Source organism: Epinephelus fuscoguttatus, linkage group LG1 (genome assembly GCF_011397635.1).
Source record: "Epinephelus fuscoguttatus linkage group LG1, E.fuscoguttatus.final_Chr_v1".
Lineage (NCBI taxonomy): Eukaryota > Metazoa > Chordata > Actinopteri > Perciformes > Serranidae > Epinephelus > Epinephelus fuscoguttatus.
The window spans coordinates 2,712,316-2,734,598 of record NC_064752.1 but is presented as its reverse complement, the minus strand read 5'-3'; the positions used below and the strand labels follow the sequence as shown (position 1 = coordinate 2,734,598).

Genomic DNA, 22,283 nt, shown 5'->3' with positions numbered 1-22,283 from the left:
TAAACCTGGGTCATGTAATTACAGTCAAAAGGTAATGTTGCTCAATCGTGTAGGCAAGTGTTCATGACTCAATTCCAGTTCTTTAAAGGTGCTGGGATTGCCTGCACATGGCTTTCACTTCTGATATCACAAGCAAACATGGACATGGCTGAGCCAAAATGGCCAAAGGTGCTGACAGCACTTACACCGTCACCAATGGCAGCAGCTGCTGACAGAGCTAACGGTGTTAACGTGGGGAGAACCAGAGGGTGTGCACATGACTGCCGTGATGACACTGTCCCACCACTGTAGGGTTATCTGCCTCTTTCACATTAAAAAATGAGCTAACGTTATAAAAAGAGTATGAAGAAGTGACAGTTTTTGTTGTTATGTCAAAGACGTCTCTGAACTGTCTTGCAGAGGTACCTACTGAGATTAGCATGCTAACCAGCTAGCGCCAGCCATCCTGTCATGTAATACCACTTGTACCTTGAGAGGTGATAGTGAGTCACTGCAGCGCCCAGTCTGTCCTCAGTCCAACATGAGAGGGCAAAGAAGTACCAACAGCTTCTGTTAGTAGCACATGAAACACGAAGGCTACATCCAAAATAAAATGTTTTAATCTTCAAAAACATAATTTTTTTATAAACCAAAAGATGGTTGAGGCTCTCAGCAAGTAACCTTCATCACCGTCCCGACCACCTGCTGCCTGCAGGACACCACGTTCAGTGGCTGAGAAATGAAGTTATATAAAAGAAGCAAGACAAGAGTCGGGTTAAACACTGGTGTTACTTTCTACTGCTGGAGACAGCTCCTGGTGAGGAAAGAGATTAGGTTTGATGCTGAACTCACAACATTTCCTGTAGACTGTAAGTTACATCTAACATTGACTATTTAGTATAACAAATCTTTAGTGTGACTATTGACAACACAGACCAAAAGATATGTTTCAAACATGTTCAGTAAGAAAAGTTAAGAAAGAAAGAACACAATATTTAGACTCAACTGTAGATCCATTGTGGGGGTTACATGTGAAGGTTATGAGTGACAGATGGGAAAAGCCTATATTAATGTTATTATATGACCAACATTATATAAAGTCTGAACCCAGACTGAGACATTTTAAATAGAGCGACTCCTCAGACTAAATGACCAAGAGCAGAATTCAACTGATGGAAACTGAATGAAAACACTTTTACAGACAGAATCATCGAGACTTTATTATATCAAACAGGAAACTGGTCACATGATTAAAACAAATTAAAATATATGTTTAACATTTAAAACATTTAATGTAATTAAACACTGATTTTTGAAGCAAAGAATTGGACTAGTTCTGATTGAAACAAAAAAAGCAGATTGTTAAAATAAACAACAACAAAGTAGAGACAATGACAGAAACAAAGTAAACAGCAGGAGGACAGGTGCAGCCTAACGAGATCAATTCAGTGACTTTTCCTGTAAAGAAATAAACAACATCAAAATTATAATCGTCCTCTTCATCTTTAACTGCTGTGTTCCACTGTCACACAGACCTTCAGTTTATCAGTGGTGTAAATGTATGGAAACAGTCTCTCAGTGAAAGTGTGTGTGAAGGTGTGTATGTGTGTGTTAGTATCAGGATCAGAGAACGACAGCTTTCCTCTGTTCCAGTCCAGATTCACTCTGATCCTCTGGAGCTTGTTCTGCACGATGAGATCAGTGTGTGGAGCTGGTAGTGAGCGTGCTGAGTATTCACCTTTATAGAACATTATTCTCCACAATCCAGACTGTATGCGTCCCTTCCTCTGGACAGACTCTGCTAACACACCCAGTATCCACTGTGTACTGTCTCCAACCTCGACATCCCAGCTGTGAGTCCCTGAGTTAAAGCCCTCAGAGCCCAGGACAGAGCAGTAATTATCAAACCTCTCTGGATTATCAGGAAGCTGCTGCTCCTCCTCTGCTCCTCTCACACTGGTCAGATCTTCAGACAGGATGAGTTTTGGACCAGCAGTGTTTGGGTCCAGGATCACAGGAGTGTAGGAGACCATGTCCTTCATCTTGTTCCAGATGTTGAAGGTCAAGTTGCCCAGGTGTTTGGCCTCGTCTATCAGAGCTCCTGAGAGCAGCTGTGGATCATCCAGCAGGGGGCGCTGCTGGACTCTGTCCACTGCAGCCTTGTAGTTGAGCAGGAATGAGACGTCTTCAGCTCTCAGCTCGTCCTCTGTGGCTCTGACTGTGTCTGAAAGAGCTGCTATCTCTCTGCTCACAGCCTCCATCTTCTCCTTCATCATCTGACTCTTCTGCTCCTCTTCCTCCCTCAGTGCAGCCATCCTGGCCTCCTCTTCCTCTTCTAGAAACTGGTGAAGCTTCTTAAACTGCTCCTTAATCTGCCTCTCTGTGCGTCGGGCCTGGACCTTCATGTGTTCTGCTGTTTGTTCACACTTCACTTTAACTTGTTCACAAACCTTTAACTTCTCCTTTATGGGCTCCAGAGTTTCCTCAACTTCCTTCTTGTGTTGTCGTGCAGCTTCATCGATGGGTCTGAATCTGTGCTTGGTGTGTTTTTCTGAATCTCTGCAGACGACACACACTGGCTGCTGATGGTCCAGACAGAAGAGTTTGAGTTTCTCAGAGTGCAGACTGCAGAGAGCCTCTGAAGCTCTCTGATCTCTCTCCTGTAAGAAGGCCTCACACAGGTTCTTTAACACCAGGTTTAAAGGTGGTTCAGCCCTTGAAGATCTTCTGTTACAAACTGGACACTCCTGTGTTTGTTTCTCTGTCCACCAGCTCTTCAGACAGTCTTTACAGAAGCTGTGGCTACATGACAGAACAACAGGATGTCTAAAGACGTCCTGACAGACCGGACAGCAGAGATCCTCCTCTGATCTGGAAGCCATTTAGTCTCTGAGTGAAGCTGAAAACACAGCAGACAGAAAGTACAGTCAGTCATGGCTCCCCTCCCTCCTCTACTAACTTCACTGAAATGTACTTTGACTTTGAGTGGTGTTTTTAGTCAAACTCACCTTCAGTGTGTGGAGTGTCAGCAGGTTGAAGCAGCAGTGTTGGAGTTTCAGCTGAACTCACTCACAGGAAGTTGTTAGTTTGGTCTGAAGGTGAATCTGATCGTCTGTCCTTCGGTCTGCGTCTCTCTTCAGTGAGGAAGAATCACAAACTGTTTTCTATTTTGCGTCAGGTGAGGGGTTGAGCTTTGTCACACCCCTTCTTCTAAAAGGTGTTGCTGAACCTGTAACACAGGTGTGTCTCATACCAAAGTACTGATTCACTGCTGGGTATGTAGACTGAAAGCTTGCAGCAGGTTGTTGCAGAAGCATGTTTATGTTCAAAAGTAATTTGTTCATAGGTTGAATGTAGTGGAGGAGTTAAAATATAATTTAGTGGAGCAGTATGTATCAAAAGGGTTGCAACAGAATTGGCTGCATGTAATAATGAGTAAAAAAGTAACCTGGAACATTATAGGAAAGGGTACCATGGCATATTATGGAAAAGCAGTTACCATGGAATGGTGAAGATGGTGGGTAACAAACTTTTAAATGAAAGAGGTGCCCAACATGTACCATGGAACATTTCAAGTACCATAACAGGTATCATGAAATAGGCAGCACTGAATACGGAGGTGAAGGGGTCCCATGAAGCTTTTTAAGAAAGGAGCACAAAGGACTTTAGCACGTCAAGTGTCCATAGAATGGGTAGCATGTGATAATGTAAGTAAGGGGTACCATAGGCTACTGTATGTAAAGGTACTATGTTATATGAGTGGGACCATGCAATCTTACGAGGGTACCATGGAATATTTTAGTGTTCTATTTCATGTTTTAGCTAAGGGGTAAAATGGGGTATTTTAGGGTAAGCGGTATTGTAGAGTATTTTAGGTAAGGGCTACCATGAACATCTTGAGAAAGTACCCCTCACTGAAAACACCCCATTTACCCCCATGTTACTCCTTACCTAAAACATTCCATCGTACCCCTTACCTACCACACTCAATTTACCTTTTGCATAATATATTCCATAGTAACCCTTCCTAGAAATACCCTGTGAAACCCCTTCCCTAAAGTACTCCATTGTACCTCTTACTGAAAATTACCCACAATACCCCTAACATAACATGTCCCATTAACCCCTTGCCAAAATTACATCATACTACCCCTTACCTGAAATACCCCATGGGACCCCTTACCTGAAATATTCAACAAAACCCTTTACCTAAAATAACAAATGGTACCCATTACCTACAATATTCTACAGTACCCCTTTCTGAAGATGTCAATGGTAGCCCTTACCTAAAATACTCTACACTACCTCTTACCCTAAAATACCCCATGGTACGCCTTACCTGAAATATTCAAGGCAATAGGTACCCCTTACCTACTTATTGAGTGACTAGGTAAAGGATTTTATTGAATTTTTCAGGTAAGGGGTACCATGGGTAATTTTCAGTAAGAGGTACAATGGGGTATTTTAGGGAAGGGGTTTCACGGGGTATTTCTAGGAAGGGTTACCATGGGATATTTTATGCAAAAGGTAAATTCAGTATTTTAGGTAAGGGGTACCATGGGATATTTTAATAAGGATTACCATGGGGTAATGTTGTCTATTTAAGGTAAGGGGTAACATGGGTTATTTTAGGTAAGGGGTAAATGAGTTGTTTTCAGTGAGGGGTACTAAGGGATTTTTTTTGGCAAGGGGTAAATTGAGTATTTTAAGGTAAGGGGTAAATGGGGTATTTTTGCTAAGGGATTCCATTGGGTGTGTAAGTTAAGGGGTACGATGGCATGTTTTAGGTAACATGTACCATGGAGTGTTTTAAATAAGGTGGTACGGGGAACAGTTGAATGGAAATCATCAGATGGTACATGCACATCCATTTTTTTGGTGCTCAGCAGGTGCTGAGTAACAACAATCTGTACAGGATAACAGCAGCTATCTCAGTACATAACTTTGTTGCTCTCAGACCTTAGGAAGGAAAACTTCTTGTGACTGAAATGTCACATCATTGAAAAATGAAAGTGAAAACTGGAACAAGAAAACAGTGTGCCATATTTATTTGAGCATCTGAATAGGAACCATAGAATACATCCCGAAAGAGACAGCCTGGATTATTATGGGAATGATGGTCTTTGGTCTTTCTGTAATCAAGAAGTACCTTGGAGTATCACAGGAAAGGGGGACATATGATGCAGTATCATAGGTAATGGGTACCAAGGGATTTGGGGAATGGGCCATCTTGAAGGTAACAGCTTCCATGACATATAGTGTGAAAGTGGTATCAGTAGTTTACATCAGAAAAACACTGTTTCACTCTCCCAGCATAGATTGCCAAATGACCACAAGAGATTTCTACTGGAATAATGTGTTCATGTTAATCATTAATTTTACTGTCATTATTTCATAAATGCAATTATAACAAGTATTTCCTCTGTCTTTTTTTCCCACATTTGTTTCCTTTCATTCTCACACATTCACACTCACACAATGATGGCAGCAGGTCAACATTTGGGAGCAATGTGGGATACATGGTCTCGCCATTTTAATATGCAGATTGGTGAAGCTGGGGACTGAACCTCCAACCATGTTATCACTGGAAAACCTGCCTGATCTCCTGAGCCACAGCCACCCACATTTGTGATGTTCTTATAAACAAGTTTTCACCATATAAATTATGTTTATGTGGAATGCTTTTGGCATAAGATTAAAGAACCTTTTAAGTAAGAATTAGATTAACAAGATTTTTTGTCAATTTTTTATACTGCCATATTTAGGGGTTCAAGACCACAGGGCTAAAATTCTATTGTTTTTGCTTTGACTTCTTTTTTCTCTTCTTTCCTTCAGAAATGTTTTCACAAATTTCCATGAGGTGATGCATTGTAAACACATGAAATTTTCACCAACGATTGGAAGAAATATGATGCCAACTGATAAGATGGGGGTGCTACAATTAAGGCAAAAATAAATCAGTTTTTCAAAAGGTCATGTCCCTCACACCGTAAGTCTGAATGACTTGATATTTGACACACAAGTCCAACCAAACAAGGTCCACGAAAAACACACAACCATCATTAAGGTCCCACTGTAACATTTTCTGCCATTTTGAAATTTTTGAAAAACACATTTTTGACTTCTCCTCCTAAATCATAGTTCCAATTTGTAAAAAAACTTTCTGTGGATCATTATCGGATCTATCTTAACAAAAGGTATCAAAAGCTTCTTGATTTATTGAATTGCCCGCTCAAGACATTGAACAATGAATTTTGGAGGGGGAGTGGTCCTTTACATAAACAGACCTAACTCTATAACCATTAGGCCAATTATTACAAATTGCAGGAAATGTCTGAAGACGTACCAGCAACACACCCTGAAAGTTTCAATCAAATCAACCACTAGGGGGTGCCAAAAATGTAAAGAAATGGACATGGGACATCACAAATCAGACTGAAAATCAGAAAATGTTTGTTTAATTTTCCAAAAACTTGCAGGATGTAACATAGTGAATCATAATTTCCCCCCGGCGATCAGTAAAGTATTTCTGATTCTGTTTCTGATAGTAAACAATAATGTTGAACCACTTGAGCAAAGTAATTTTGAAATTGCTCCGTGGGGGGCGCCACAGATCCAAACAGGTGCATCAGCCTTTCTCAAAATTTGGCCATAAATAAATGATGTCCAAACAGCATTAAACTTGAATTTAAAGAGTTAAATTCAGTGACTTTTCCTTAAACATCATCAGTATAATCATCCTCTTCATCTCTAACTGCCCAGTTTACCTGTCACACTGATCTTCAGTGGTAATATCTTCAGCTCATCTTTAGCGCCAATGTATGGAAACAGTCTCTCAGTGAAACTGCGTGTGAAGGTGTGTATGAGTGTGTTAGTATCAGTATCATAGAATGACAGCTTTCCTCTGTTCCAGTCCAGATTCACTCTGATCCTCTTGAGCTTCTTCTGCACTTCAAGAACAGTGAGTGGAGCTGGTGGTGACGATGCAAAGTATTTACTTTTAAAGAACATTATTCTCCACAATCCAGACTGTATGCGTCCCTTCCTCTGGACCGACTCTGCTAACACACCCAGGGAACACTCTATACTGTCTCCAATCTCAACATCCCAGCTGTGAGTCCCTGAGTTAAAGCCCTCAGAGCCCAGGACAGACCAGTGGTGATCAAACCTCTCTGGATTATCAGGAAGTTGCTGTCTCTCCTCTGCTCCTCTCACACTGGTCAGATCTTCAGACAGGATGAGATGTGGACTAGCAGTGTTTGGATCCAGGATCACAGGAGTGTAGGAGACCATGTCCTTCATCTTGTTCCAGATGCTGAAGGTCAGGTTGCCCAGGTGTTTGGCCTCGTCTATCAGAGCTCCTGAGAGCAGCTGTGGATCATCCAGCAGGGGGCACTGCTGGACTCTGTCCACTGCAGCCTTGTAGTTGAGCAGGAATGAGACGTCTTCAGCTCTCAGCTCGTCCTCTGTGGTTCTGACTGTGTCTGAAAGAGCTGCTATCTCTCTGCTCAGAGCCTCCATCTTCTCCTTCATCATCTGACTCTTCTGCTCCTCTTCCTCCCTCAGTGCAGCCATCCTGGCCTCCTCTTCCTCTTCTAGAAACTGGTGAAGCTTCTTAAACTGCTCCTTAATCTGCCTCTCTGTGCGTCGGGCCTGGACCTTCATGTGTTCTGCTGTTTGTTCACACTTCACTTTAACTTGTTCACAAACCTTTAACTTCTCCTTTAAGGGCTCCAGAGTTTCCTCAACTTCCTTCTTGTGTTGTCGTGCAACTTCATCGACGGGTCTGAATCTGTGCTTGGTGTTTTTCTGAATCTCTGCAGACGAGACACACTGGCTGCTGATGGTCCAGACAGAAGAGTTTGAGTTTCTCAGAGTGCAGACTGCAGAGAGCCTCTGAAGCTCTCTGATCTCTCTTCTGTAAGAAGGCCTCACACAGGTTCTTTAACGCCAGGTTTAAAGGTGGTTCTTTTGAAGATCTTCTCTTACAAAGTGGACACTCCTTTGTGTGTTTGTCTTTCCACCAGCTCTTCAGACAGTCTTTACAGAAGCTGTGGCTACATGACAGAAGAACAGGATGTCTAAAGACGTCCTTACAGACCGGACAGCAGAGATCCTCCTCTGATCTGGAAGCCATTTAGTCTCTGAGTGAAGCTGAAAACACAGCAGACAGAAAGTACAGTCAGTCATGGCTCCCCTCCCTCCTCTACTAACTTCACTGAAATGTACTTTGACTTTGAGTGGTGTTTTTAGTCAAACTCACCTTCAGTGTGTGGAGTGTCAGCAGGTTGAAGCAGCAGTGTTGGAGTTTTAGCTGAACCCACTCAGAGGAAGTTGTTAGTTTGGTCTGAAGGTGAATCTGATCGTCTGTTCTTCAGTCTGTGTCTCTCTGCAGTGACGAAGGACAACATACTGTTTCCTGCATTCTCTCTTAAGAGTCAGGTGAGGAGTGGAGCTTTGTCACACCCCTTCTTCTAAAAGGTGTTGCTCAACCTGTAACACAGGTGTGTCTCATACCAAAGTACTGATTCACTGCTGGGTATGTAGACTGATAGTTTGCAGCAGGTTGTTGCAGAAGCATGTTAATGTTAAAAAGCAGTTTATTCGTAGGTTGAATGTAGTGGAGGAGTTAAAATATAATTTAGTGGAGCAGTATGTATCAAAAGGGTTGCAACAGAACTGGCTGCATGTAATAATGAGGTATCACTACATACTGCAGTGAAGGGGTAAACCGGAACATTGTAGGAAAGGGTACCATGGCATATTATGGAAAAGCAGTTTCCATGGAATGGTGAAGATGGTGGGTAACAAACTATTTCATGAAAGAGGTGCCCAACATGTACCATGGAACATTTCAAGTACCATAACAGGTATCATGAAATAGGCAGCACTGAATACGGAGGTGAAGGGGTCCCATGAAGCTTTTTAAGAAAGGAGCACAAAGGACTTTAGCACGTCAAGTGTCCATAGAATGGGTAGCATGTGATAATGTAAGTAAGAGGTACCATGGGCTACTGTATGTAAAGGTACTATGTTATATGAGTGGGGCCATGCAATCTTTTTAGGGTACCATGGAATATTTTAGTTAGTGTTCTATGATTTTTTTTTGGCAGGGGTACCATTCAATGATTGAGCCAATAGGTATTATAATATTTTGCTTAGTGTGTACTATGATATTTTTTCTAAGGGTTAACATGGGGTATTTTAGGTAATGGATAAGATAATAATAATAATAATAATAATAATAATAATAATAATAATAATAAATTTTATTTGTATTTGTATTTAACGAAAAATCTCAAAGTGCTACAACAGCAAGAAGAGTGGTCAGTATTGCTCAAGACTTAAAACTTAAAACTAAAAAACTTGAAGCTTGAGGGGAGAAGCAGCGAACAGACAGCGCCAGCGTCCTCTCCCCTAGGTGCCGCCATCAAGATGAAATATTTTAACTAAGGGGTACCATGGGGTGTCTTAGGTAAGGGATGCTGGAGAATATTTTAGGTAAGGAGCATCATAAAATATATTAGATTAGGGGTAACATAGGGTATTTTAAGTGAGTGGCACTGTAGATTTTTTTTTAGGTTAGGGGTACCATGAGTATTTTAGGGAAGGGGTACTGTAGAATACTTTAGGTAAGGGGCATCATAGAATATTTTGGATTAGGGATACCATGGGGTGTTTTAGGTATACTGTAGAATATTTCATGTTAGGGGAACAATGGGGTATTTTTGGCAAGGGTTACTGTAGAATATTTTAGGAAGGGGTACCGTGGTGTATTTTGAGTAAGGGGTACTGCAGAGTATCTCATGTAAAGGGTACCATGAGGTTTTTTAATCAAGGTGTATTGGAGAATATTACAGGTAAGGGCATCATAAAATATTTTAGATAAGGGGTATCATGGGGTATTTTAGGTAAGGAGCACTGGAGAATTTTTCAGGTAAGGGGTAAAATCGGGTAACACTGACATACAGCACAAGTCATTATTAATTTATTTTGAAGTCCACCTTAAAAACTGAGACATCCACCTAAAGTAGAGTGACTCTTCACACTCAATGACCAACAGCAGGATTCATTAGACAGAATCATCTTTTCCTCGTCACATCAAACATCCAACTCGTTACTGTTGCATAATGTGAAACATATATTTAACATTTAGATGGAGTTAATTGTTTAACTTAGGTTCAGGAGCAGGACCACGCCTCATCCACTCCTCTAATCACCTGACTAACATATATATACCAGCACAGCTCTACCACAGGCCTCTCAGATCTCTCGAACATTGGCGACCCTACGTAGATTATCTCAGCAAGCGTGTTTTTTGTGCGTACTCACCGATGGATCATGTGTTGCAAGTCAACCTGTCCGGGTCTGACTCCGACGACTTGTACGACTCTCTGTTCGAGCCAGGTGATCCTCTGACCCTGTCTCAGCAGTCTGACGGTAGCCGAAACTCCCAGGGGAGCCGGCTGCGCTCTGTGGTCCACATCCCTCCGTCTCGCCGTGGTTCTCCGTCGGGCTCCATCAACGAGATCGCCCCAACTCCTCGTGGATCTCAGGCCTCCTCTCCTCCGTCCTCGCGGGTGGGAAATCGACGCCGCGTCCACAACCGTGGGAGCCAGCGGCGGTCTTCTCCTCCTCCTTCCCGAAGCGGTGCAGCATCTAGTCGACCTCGCCGCTCCCGCAGCGCTCCGTCACGCTCCACTCGGCCATCTCCACCATGTCCACGTCCACAGCAAGAGCCCGACATCAGAGATTGGATCATCGCCCGGCTCCAGCGGTTCCTGAGGGCAAAAAACATCCCCTTCCACCGCAGCTCTATTCAGCCGCCGTCCGGGCTCCCGAGGCCACAGCTCCTTCTCCCAAGCCGGCCACACTTCCGGGTCGCCCTCCGAGGCCTACTCCCGCCAGCGTCACCGTCGGTGACGTAACGGCGCCTCCACCACTCCAGCCGGAGCAGCCTCTCTCATTCATTCCCCCAGCCGGGGGTCAGGTCGTATCACCCCCTGTGCCTGCTCCCTCAGACGCAGATATGTCACGCGCAGTATCTGCCTTCTTCTCCTCCCTGTCTCGCAGACCTCCACTCTCACCCCGTGCACACACATCCTCCATCCCCACATCCCTTTCCTCTACCCTTCCTTCCAACTATCCTGTTCCGGCTGGCATCGCAGCCCAGGAGCCCCGTCCTGCAACACAACAGGCTCCTCCGGCGGGTGTTTCACTGCCTTCCACTCTCTTTCCGACGTGTCTCTCCTCATCCCTCCCCCCCCCCCCTTCCCCAACACCCTAATGTTTTTTCCTCTGCTGCCGTCTACACTCTGGCCACAGCCACACCACCAGCTCTGCCAGCCTCTGCCATTCACCGTCCCTCACCCGTCTCGCACTCACTGCGCCAGCAAATACTGTCCGGTAATTACGTAGACCTAGCCCAGGTCATTCAGCCATCTTTTTTTGACAGTTGTCAACCCAGGGAACTGCAGACCGTCCTCGGTCCAGTTCTGTTAAAGCAGTCACTGCCAACCAGGTCCAAAGACTTGACTCCTGTCGAGTTTGCTCTAGCTTTCTCCCTATTTTGCGATGTCATCTGCTCTGCTTTTCCTCACTGTCGATCAGAGCTGGACGACTATCTGTCCATCGTGTTGGACATGGCTTTGCGTTTCGGGGGGGACGGGATTTTATACCTACCATGTCCAATTTGCCGCACAAGCAGCCGGCCGGTTGCAGCAGCTAAACCAGGGGACATACTGGGGGGCCCTCGATTCAGAAATATACTGCCGCATTTTCGCAGCTCGTTCCTCCCTCTCCTGCGACTTATGTGGCGCCCCTTCTCATCCGGCCTCTGCATGCACTATCATGGCTCCTCCACCGCACTCCCGCCCCACCACTCCACGCAATGCCCCGATCTTCGACCGTCTGTCTTCCGCTGCACTCCCCCCTCCTGTCATCCCCAGAGCCAAGGACGCACATCCCACTGTCAACGTGCCAGTGCCAAAGGGCGTCGACAAGCGAGGACGGCCGATCCTCTATCAGGGCGGCAGGATGGTGTGCAATAATTTCAATCAGTGGGGTTGCAACTCGTCCGGCTGCCGTCTCCTGCACGTCTGCTCCTTCTGCGGGGGCACTCACGCCAGGACCACCTGCCCCCACAATCCCACCAACACAGCAGCATGACTAGAACGTCACCTCGGCACGCCCATAAAGGTACGTGCACTCGCTGCTGCTCTCAGTGACCACCCTGATAAGCAGTTTGTTGATTTTCTCATCTCTGGCTTCACTCACGGTTTTCACCCCGGCACGGAGGTGCTTCCTGATTCTTCCCACACATGTCACAATCTTCAATCCGCTCTCACGGAGCCCGACACTGTTGACACATTACTGGCAAAAGAAGTCATGGAGGGATTTATGATAGGCCCTTTCGATCATCCTCCTTTCCCCGTATTCCGTATCAGTCCCATAGGTGTCGCCACATGCAAATACTTGGGGAAAAAGAGGCTGATCATTGACCTGTCGTCCCCACACGGCTCCGACATCCCAAGCATCAACAGCCTTATTCCTAGCCTGGATTTCTCCATGCAGTACGCCACCATTGACCACGCCATGGCACTGATTCGTCTGGTGGGACACGGAGCATGGCTGTCTAAGGCTGATATCACTAGCGCATTCAAGGTCTTGCCCATTCACCCCGACTTCTGGTGTTATTTCGGTGTCTGCTGGAAGGGGGCTTACTACTTCTCCGTGCGTCTCACTTTCGGCTGCAAGAGCAGTCCCAAAATCTTTGACTCTTTATCCGAGGCTCTATGCTGGATCCTCTCCAACAATTACAGGCTCCCCTACGTCCTTCATCTCCTTGACAATTTTCTTATCGTGACTCCCCCGTCCTCACCTCCTCGCCACGGTCTCACTACACTTACGTCTGCATTTTCCGACCTCGGTGTCCCTCTGTCCGAAGAAAAAACTTCAGGACCTGGCACATCCATCGAGTTTCTGGGCATCACTCTGGACTCAATGTCATTCCAGGCTTCACTGCCCTTGGAGAAAGTGCAGCGCACTCGCTGCTCTTGTCTAATTATCTTCTGACAGACAGGTGCACCAAACGCCAGCTGCTCGCTCTCCTCGGGCACCTCAATTATGCCATCCGCATAATTCCACAGGCAAAATCTTTTCTTTCTCAACTGCTGACCAAAGCTGCATCCATTCCCTCTCTCCATGACCACGTGGTTCTGGACGACACTTGTAAAACAGAAATGCTCATGTGGCAGCAATTTCTGTCATCCTGGAACGGCATCTCATTCTTCTATGACGACTTCATCACCCATCCCGAGGACATTCAACTCTACACAGACGCGGCTCCCTCCGTGGGTTTCGGCGGGTATTACGGGGGGAGGTGGTTTGCTGCCGCTTGGCCCTCTGAGTTCAAGTCCCTCGACACAGAGTCACGCTCTCCCTCGTCTGCTCTGTACGAGCTGTACCCCGTGATCATCGCCACTCTAATCTGGGGGCACGAATGGTCAAAAAAAATGCATTAATATTCACTCTGACAACACAGCAGTAGTAGATATAATCAATAAAGGCTGTTCCCGTTCCCCAGCCATCATGCCATTCACCCGCAGACTAACTCTCATCTCCGCTCAGCATCAATTCATCCTCCGCGCGTCTCACATTCCCGGTCACCACAATGCCATCGCTGACTCACTCTCCCGCTTCTGTCCATCCCACACCGATCCCACCGTTTTCAGCAACCATATTCAGCTAAATCCTCATCTGGCAAATCTCACTCACATCTCCCAAGAAACCATCCTTAACAGTTTAGCACCAAGCACGCTATCTGCCTACCTCACCGGCTGGAACTCTTTCAAGAATTACCACGCCACTTTTCTTCTACCGTTTCCCTCTCTGGACGCCATGTCCATGTGCAACTTCATCACACACTGTCATACCGTAACAAAGATCCGGGCCTCCAGCATACAAACATATCTAGCTGGTATCAACTTATTTCATAAATTATCCACCGGCCTTCCTTGTCAATCAATCTCGCACGCTCATGTCACCATGCTAATCAAAGGCTTACGAAAGCACGAACCAGCGCTGACAGCCAGACGCCTCCCTCTCACCTCCAATCTGCTCTGCCGCTGTATACACACTCTGTGCTCCGGTTACATCTCTCCCACAGTCGACTTAACACTGGAATCAATGTTTCTACTCGCTTTCTTCGGATTCCTGAGGTGCTCTGAATTCGCTCCAACATCATCTGTCTACGATCCTTCCCGTCATCCCAGTCTATCCGACATCACCACCCACACTTCAGACTCGCTCATATTCACGCTCCGCAGGAGTAAAACTGATCAGTTAGGAGTAACCTTTCCCATCTACATCTTCTGCCTCAACTCCTTTCTCAGCCCTCATGAGCCACTGACCAGATACATCCATGCCCGGTATTCCGCCCGCGCTTCACCACAAGATCTCCTCTTCCTCACCGAAACAGGGAGGATGGCCACCCGTTTCTGGTTCCAGAAACACTTCCATAACATCCTCCATCTCTCCGGAATTTCATCTGATCATTACTCTTGCCATTTCTTCCGCATCGGCGCCGCCTCCTCAGCCGCCAGATCAGGTATTTCAGACCAAGTCATTCAGGTCCTCGGGCGCTGGTCCGCACAAGCATATCAAACCTACATCCACAATAACCTCAATGATCTCCGTCTAGCGCACGACAGACTAAGCCTCACTTAATCAGACTCTTTTGGGGGCTTCCTAAACAGCATGGGCTCATCAGAACTCGAGACGGAACCCCCACACTGAGTCTCTCCGCCCACATCTACACCTCACCCAGTCCGACCCTCCGATGACGTCATCTCCATCCCGTTCATTCACCTGCAATCTGCACTCCCCCATTCATCACCACCCCATTCATAACCATTTTCTGACAATCACATCCTTATTAAATCTTTAAACGGCATATCGTTGTGGTGTGGTCCTTGCTAGTGAATTAACATTTAATGTAATTAAACATTAATTCTAATTTTTGGAAACTTTATTATCTGGACTAGTAAAAGAATAAAATGTGCAGGAGGGCGCTTTCAGGCAGTGGAGGAGTAACACCCGCTTCCTTTTAGCTCCAACAAATTAACACTTTAATACATATAAAAACACAACTATGTCCACCCGCAAGCTCCATAATTTGACATGGTAAAGCCTAGAAATAAAAAAAATGAGCAAGGCAAACAGGGCCCAGACCAAGCACCATGCTCGCCCAACCAAAAGATGCTGGGCGAGGCTAATGAAGAAGAGGACCCACCCAACAGAGCAGTGCCAGCTGCCATCACAGCACTACGGAATGAGGTGACCCAAATTAAAAAATGCCATCGACCGCCATTTTAAGAATGTATACCTGGTTTTAAGAGGAGAAATAGCTACGACTAAAGGAGAGTTGCTAACATCTATCTCAAAACATTGGCAACTAATAGCAACACTAATAGCAAGAAATGGAAAGATCAGCCACTTTTCATTTGGACACTGTTAGCACATTACAGCGCCAGGTGAGCAGTGGAAGTTCTTTGCCTACTTTTAGCAGCGGGGATCAAAGGCGAAGTTCCTCTTGGGGCCCCGGACTGTTGCTTCGCGGCTCCCGGACTTTCCAGCAGGATGAAGCCAGCTGTCATACAGCAGTATGGGAGTGGTTGAGTCTGCAGTGTCCTGCAGTTGGCCCTGAACGTCATTTCCCTTACGCTGCGCAGTCTTTGGGGTTTGGCACAAGAACCCCAGTGATGAGTGGTTGGCAGCCACTGGTTCTGATGAATCTGGGGCAAAGAGGTCGATCAGCAGGTGCTGGTCTGCTTTGTTATGATTACTCGCTTATAATTATGGTGAAAACAATATCGTTGGCCTTTTGATATTGTTGTCAAATTTATTATTAATGCGCAAAAATGTTGAATACTGGAGATAAAAGAAAACCGAGTAAGCAAAATTTAAAAGTTTAAAATAACTTTGACCGTGAGCACAAAAGAGTTACGCATGAACAAGTAGATAAAGTAAAAACAAAAGAGTGTACGCAAACATTAAAGCAAGAGACTAAAGTAAAGAAGAGCGCAACAAAAGAGCAAGAATACAAAAAGCAGAAATTACAAGAGGATGGAAAATACAAGAAGCAAGAGAGTAACAAGAGAGCGAGCCGCGCCTAGTGCTCTCGTAATTATCTGGCCAAAGAGGGTGGATTTGATAAGGTGGACTCTCTCAAGTTATAAAATAGTCTCATTATGTTATTTTGGAGGAAACTTAATGCTTTTCTTATACGAGGTCTTATACGTTGATATGTTAAGCGCAATTGACACATACTCTTCTCATTATGGTCAAAATTGATTCTTAACATCCAATTAAAAATACAAATTAACATTAAATCAAAATACCATTATTATGCCTTGTACATAAGCGGAGTACCATTTCAACTAGGCTACTTCAAATACACACACTCTAGACTAACCTATAGTTGCAATATAAATCAAGGCGTGTTGCCTCAGGGCAGAGGAGGGGACCCTTTTTTAAGTTAATGACTTAAAAAGCATTTGAAGTACCTCAAATGAACCCTTTACATCACTTATTACTCAATATCTGAAGCAACTCCCTGAGTTTGATTTTATGTTTACAGGTAATATTACATGTCACTCAATATCTGATGCAAGCACCTTTTTATCTCCAAACTTGACTTACACAGGAAAATAACAGTTTTGAAATATCAATACAATCAAATACATTCAACAAAAATAAGCAAAGCATTTCTATTCACCAAACAAAAATACTTTGAAAAAAAAATACTACACAAATTACTAGCACGGCAACTTAGGAAAGTAGAGAGTGATAGAATGATAAATAAGATTAAAAGTAACAATGGAACTATATTGACCAAACCCAAGGACATAAATGATAGGTAATCTGTATACATCTAAGTGCACCATAGAACCTTCAGTTATGAATAAATTTCTAGATAAATGTAATCATGCTAAAATAAGTGAAGAAGAATGTAAAGACCTCACTTCTGAACTCAGTATTATAGAGATTCAAAAACCCATTATGTATTTGAAAAGTGAAAAAAACAAACAAAAAAAACCCACCAGGCCTACATGGGATTTCGAATGAACTGTACAAGAAATTCAATAAAACTCTATTGCCATACTTACATAGAATGTAAACAAAAGCCCAGTTAGAGGGCACTGTCCCACCAACCTTAACAGAAGCAGTAATTACCGTGTTTTCCAAAAAAGGTAAAGATGTGCAAGAGATAGGCTCATATCGCCTGATCTCTCCACTGAATGTAGACAGAAAGTTGTTTGCTAAAACCTTAGCCAATAGAACAAACCCTTTATTAAACCAATTGGTGCATATGGATCAAACAGGCTTCATACCCAACAGAAATTCTTTACTCGAAGACACCTTTTTTAATATTATATAGACAAAAAGGAAAGGAAATAAAGACCTGCTCATACTTGGGCTTGATGCTGAAAAAACAGTCGATCAGATTGAATGGTCATATTTATTTGAGGTCCTACTGAGAGTCAATCTTGGACTTCACTTTCTAGCATGGATCAAACTTCTCTATAAGAATCCAAAAACACATAATCTTACAAATCTGACACTTTTCCTCCCTTTACACTTAGGGGAACAAGACAAGGCTGCCCTCTATCAAAGAGCCACCTGCCCAGAGTATTCGATGAGACCTGCACATCTGTGGCTATGATACAAAAGAAAAAACAAACAACATATCATGATATGCAGATGATGTTCTTCTGTATATAACAAAACTGCAAACTACTATATCAGCTGTTTTAGAGAAAATTTATTTTTTGGTACATTTTCAGGATACAGTATTAATTGGAATTAAAGTATATTGTTGCCAGTCAATTTGACCTTTCTAAAAGCTTTTGAACAATTTCCATTTAAGATAGCAACAAAAAATTCCAACTGCAGGCCAACTTCTACTCCCTAATAGACACATTAAAAAGTAAAACTCTTCCCATCTCCCTAGTTGGCAGAGTGATCTCAAAGATCTCTAAGATGATCTTTTTTTATCTCAAATATTATATCTAAGGCAAACTATCCCTATTTCTAACAAAGTCATTCTTTAAGAGATGAGACTCCACAATAATTCCTTTCTTGTGGTATTACAAATCACATAGGATAGGTAAGAAACATCTACACCCTTCTCTATTGGTGCTATACTCATAGCTCCCACTTCAGTTGATAAATCAATCTACTACCGTAATGCTGTCATACATAATTTACGAAATATATAGAAATACTTTTTTACAATGCCAAAAAAGTCTTGAACACATACACAAATGCTACAACGCCAGACACTGTCTTATACAATTTAAAACACTACTGAGACTCCACTATTCCAAGGCCAAAATACACAACATATATCCAAATACGTCACCAGCTTGTGATAAATGTCAGACCTCAGAGCCAATCCTTTCTCACAGCTTTGTCTTCTGCCCTAAGGTTTCATCTTTTTGGTCCAATGTCTTTAACAGCATCTCAGAAATTATTAATGTTTCACTGGAACAAGAACCCATACTAATCATTCAGGGTGTATCTGAAGCATTAAAAAACTCCATTGCCCAACAAAAATTCCTCCCCTACTGTATCATTACAACAAATAAAGCTGTTACTAATGTCATGGATAGGAACAACAGGTCCAACCTATAGTGTGTGACTACATGACCTAACCAGCACACTACACCTGGAAAGGATAAGAGCCTCTTAGAGGGTAGTCTCGCCACCAGACAATCAGAGATCTCCGCCTTCTGATAGTCTGGGGACACTCCTTTCTAAAGTGTGTTTAACACACCGGAGAAAACGGCCGGCAACAAAGCAACATCTCTTGCATTTTTGAAAAGGACACGCCCTCCCAGAAATGTGTGCTCCCCCTTTTCTCGTCCGTGAGGACACAAACACACAGAGAGCTTGAAAATGGATGCCGAGAGATGTAACTCCATTTTATCAAATGTGTGCTCAGTCCACAAGATTGTGGAAATGAAGGACTTACATTGAATTGTATCCGCCCATCTAAACACAAAATCAGGGAGAAAGTCATCAGTCTTTAGATAAGCAAAACATCTCAAGACTGACTTGTGAGTCAGACTCCCATGAAAATCACAATCTGACAGCCTCTCATATCACAGGTTGCACAAAGTACAGTTCCTGAGTTGTACTATGTACCTAACTCATAAACTCATACTTACTGTGTGAGTTTATGAGTGAGACAAGGGTAATGGAGAAGGGAATAGAAGGGGTTAAGGAAGTCCTGTATGTAGACTAAGGTTTTTTCTAATTATCATTATTATCATTAATGTTTCTTCCCTTTATTTACGTAATGCATATTTAATACACCTTTATTTTGTCTTGTTTACATGCTCATGTTCATGTTCTTCTGCATCAGTGAACATCTCATTTCAAAACTCTTGAAATGAGAGACGAGCAGTGACAATCAGTTATGAAATGACATAATTTTACATTTGAAATTTCAAAATACAGAAACAAAATCAGATTGTTGAACTTAATAACAACAAAAATAAAATAAAAACAATGACTGAAACAAAATAAACATATCTTTGGAATAATGAGACAGCAGGGAGACAGGTGCAGCTCACTGGATTCAATTCAGTGACTTTTCCTTTAAAGGAATAAACAACATCATGGATATAATCATCCTCTTCATCTCTAACTGCTCAGTTTACCTGTCACAGAGATCTTCAGTGGTAATATCTTCACTTTATCCAAACAGCTAATGTATGGAAACATCCTATCAGTGAAAGTGTGTGTGAAGGTGTGTATGTGTGTGTTAGTATCAGGATCAGAGAACGACAGCTTTCCTCTGTTCCAGTCCAGATTCACTCTGATCCTCTGGAGCTTCTTCTGATGATGAAGATCAGTTGATAAATCCGGTGGTGACCATGCTGAGTATTCACCGTTAAACATCCGTATTCCCCATAATTTAGACCGCATGTGTCCCCTCCCCTTGACAGACTCTGCTAACACACCCAGGCCCCACCCTGTACTGTCTCCAACCTCGACATCCCAGCTGTGAGTCCCTGAGTTAAAGCCCTCAGAGGCGCGAGAAGACCAGTGTTGATCAAATCTCTCTGGATTATCAGGAAGCTGCTGCTCCTCCTCTGCTCCTCTCACACTGGTCAGATCTTCAGACAGGATGAGATATGGACTAGCAGTGTTTGGATCCAGGATCACAGGAGTGTAGGAGACCATGTCCTTCATCTTGTTCCAGATTTTGAAGGTCAGGTTGCCCAGGTGTTTGGCCTCGTCTATCAGAGCTCCTGAGAGCAGCTGTGGATCATCCAGCAGGGGGCGCTGCTGGACTCTGTCCACTGCAGCCTTGTAGTTGAGCAGGAATGAGACGTCTTCAGCTCTCAGCTCGTCCTCTGTGGCTCTGACTGTGTCTGCAAGAGCTGCTATCTCTCTGCTCACAGCCTCCATCTTCTCCTTCATCATCTGACTCTTCTGCTCCTTTTCCTCCCTCAGTGCAGCCATCCTGGCCTCCTCTTCCTCTTCTAGAAACTGGTGAAGCTTCTTAAACTGCTCCTTAATCTGCCTCTCTGTGCGTCGGGCCTGGACCTTCATGTGTTGTGCTGTTTGTTCACACTTCACTTTAACTTGTTCACAAACCTTTAACTTCTCCTTTAAGGGCTCCAGAGTTTCCTCAACTTCCTTCTTGTGTTGTCGTGCAGCTTCATCAACGGGTCTGAATCTGTGGTTGGTGTGTTTGTCTGAATCTCTGCAGACGAGACACACTGGCTGCTGATGGTCCAGACAGAAGAGTTTGAGTTTCTCAGAGTGCAGACTGCAGAGAGCCTCTGAAGCTCTCTGATCTCTCTCCTGTAAGAAGGCCTCACACAGGTTCTTTAACGCCAGGTTTAAAGGTGGTTCTTTTGAAGATCTTCTCTTACAAACTGGACACTCCTTTGTTTGTTTGTCTTTCCACCAGCTCTTCAGACAGTCTTTACAGAAGCTGTGGCTACATGACAGAAGAACAGGATGTCTAAAGACGTCCTGACAGACCGGACAGCAGAGATCCTCCTCTGATCTGGAAGCCATTTAGTCTTTAGAGTGAAGCTGAAAACACAGCAGACAGAAAGTACAGTCAGTCATGGCTCCCCTCCCTCCTCTACTAACTTCACTGAAATTTACTTTGAGTGGTGTTTTTAGTCAAACTCACCTTCAGTGTGTGGAGTGTCAGCAGGTTGAAGCAGCAGTGTTGGAGTTTTAGCTGAACTCACTCACAGGAAGTTGTTAGTTTGGTGTGAAGGTGAATCTGATCGTCAGTCTGTGTCTCTCTTCAGTGAGGAAGTATCACAAACTGTTTTCTGCTTTGTCTATTGCTGTTGCTTCACCTGTAACACAGGCGTGTGTCTCATTCCAAAGTTCAAAAGAACAACTATCAATATCTCTAAAAGTTACTGATTAACAGGTTTGATGTTATTTCGTCTGTAGAGTACAGAAGAATATAACTCCAATTCAGCTGATAAAATATCATGCGGGTGTTCAGCTATGATGAAGCTTTAATCTGTAAAGTGTTCCATTTTGATTGGGGTCAGCAGTGTAGATAGGATTGCTCCGGAGGAATGCCCAGAAGTCAGCAATGCAGAGGGAACACTTCCGGTGGATAAAGGGGATAAAGATGGGAACCGTCTTGAGGATGGCCATGAAGATAAGACCCGAATGAGGGGCAACCATGGAAGCAGGACCCTACCAAAGAATGATTATGGAGGCAAGATGCTACTGAAACAAGACATCACTGGAACACGGTCATGGAGACAAAACTCCATGGACAACGACCCTGTGACTTTATGAATAGCAGCCGGCAACCGACGTTCTGGCAGCAAGCTGGACCTGACTTGGGAGTTTGGGAGCTGGCACTCTGGAGTAACTTGAGTGTGTACACCTCCTACTTCTTGTTTGCTGGCATCTGTATCAAGTATGAACTTCCTCCGGGGATCCTCTGAGGAACCTTACTAACCGTGGGGTAGAGGAGAAGGCTGTTTTCAGTGCCTAAAACTCAGTCTGTTCTGGCCCCCACCTGCAGGCATCACCTCTCTGCAGGAGAGAGTTTAGGGTAGGACTGTAATGTTTTGTGTATTGGTGCCAAGTCATTATGGTATAGGGATCACAGTCCGCTGCATGCAACTGTAAAATCCTCACTTTGTCCTGGAAATGTAAAATTTGAACCAGGGTGGGTCGAGGAGCAGATCGGTGCTGGAGCTGAAGACTGGAGTGTGTTCGATGACAAGCACAGTGAGGAA

General features: G+C 44.0%; 2 protein-coding genes and 2 pseudogenes across 3 annotated transcripts; 1 reads left to right on the top strand and 3 right to left on the bottom strand.

Moving 5' to 3' along the window:
• Positions 1–1,172: 1,172 nt before the first annotated feature.
• On the bottom strand, positions 1,173–21,362 carry LOC125894859 (nuclear factor 7, brain-like). Of its 2 annotated transcripts, none has more exons than XM_049586503.1 (2): positions 21,200–21,362; positions 1,173–2,878 (listed from the first exon to the last, which is right to left on the bottom strand). In XM_049586503.1, exon 2 carries the CDS (start codon positions 2,859–2,861, stop codon positions 1,485–1,487), a length of 1,377 nt encoding a protein of 458 aa, XP_049442460.1. In that variant the 5' UTR covers positions 2,862–2,878; positions 21,200–21,362; the 3' UTR covers positions 1,173–1,484. The 2 variants fall into 2 exon arrangements, with proteins under 2 accessions (XP_049442460.1, XP_049442471.1); XM_049586514.1 differs by lacking the exon at positions 21,200–21,362 and adding an exon at positions 2,988–3,275.
• Positions 5,081–8,396, bottom strand: LOC125894788 (nuclear factor 7, brain-like; annotated as a pseudogene).
• On the top strand, positions 12,367–14,706 carry LOC125887384 (uncharacterized; annotated as a pseudogene).
• LOC125894810 (nuclear factor 7, brain-like) lies at positions 17,069–21,078 on the bottom strand. Its single transcript, XM_049586447.1, has one exon. It carries the CDS (start codon positions 21,076–21,078, stop codon positions 19,690–19,692), a length of 1,389 nt encoding a protein of 462 aa, XP_049442404.1. The 3' UTR covers positions 17,069–19,689.
• Positions 21,363–22,283: the final 921 nt, after the last annotated feature.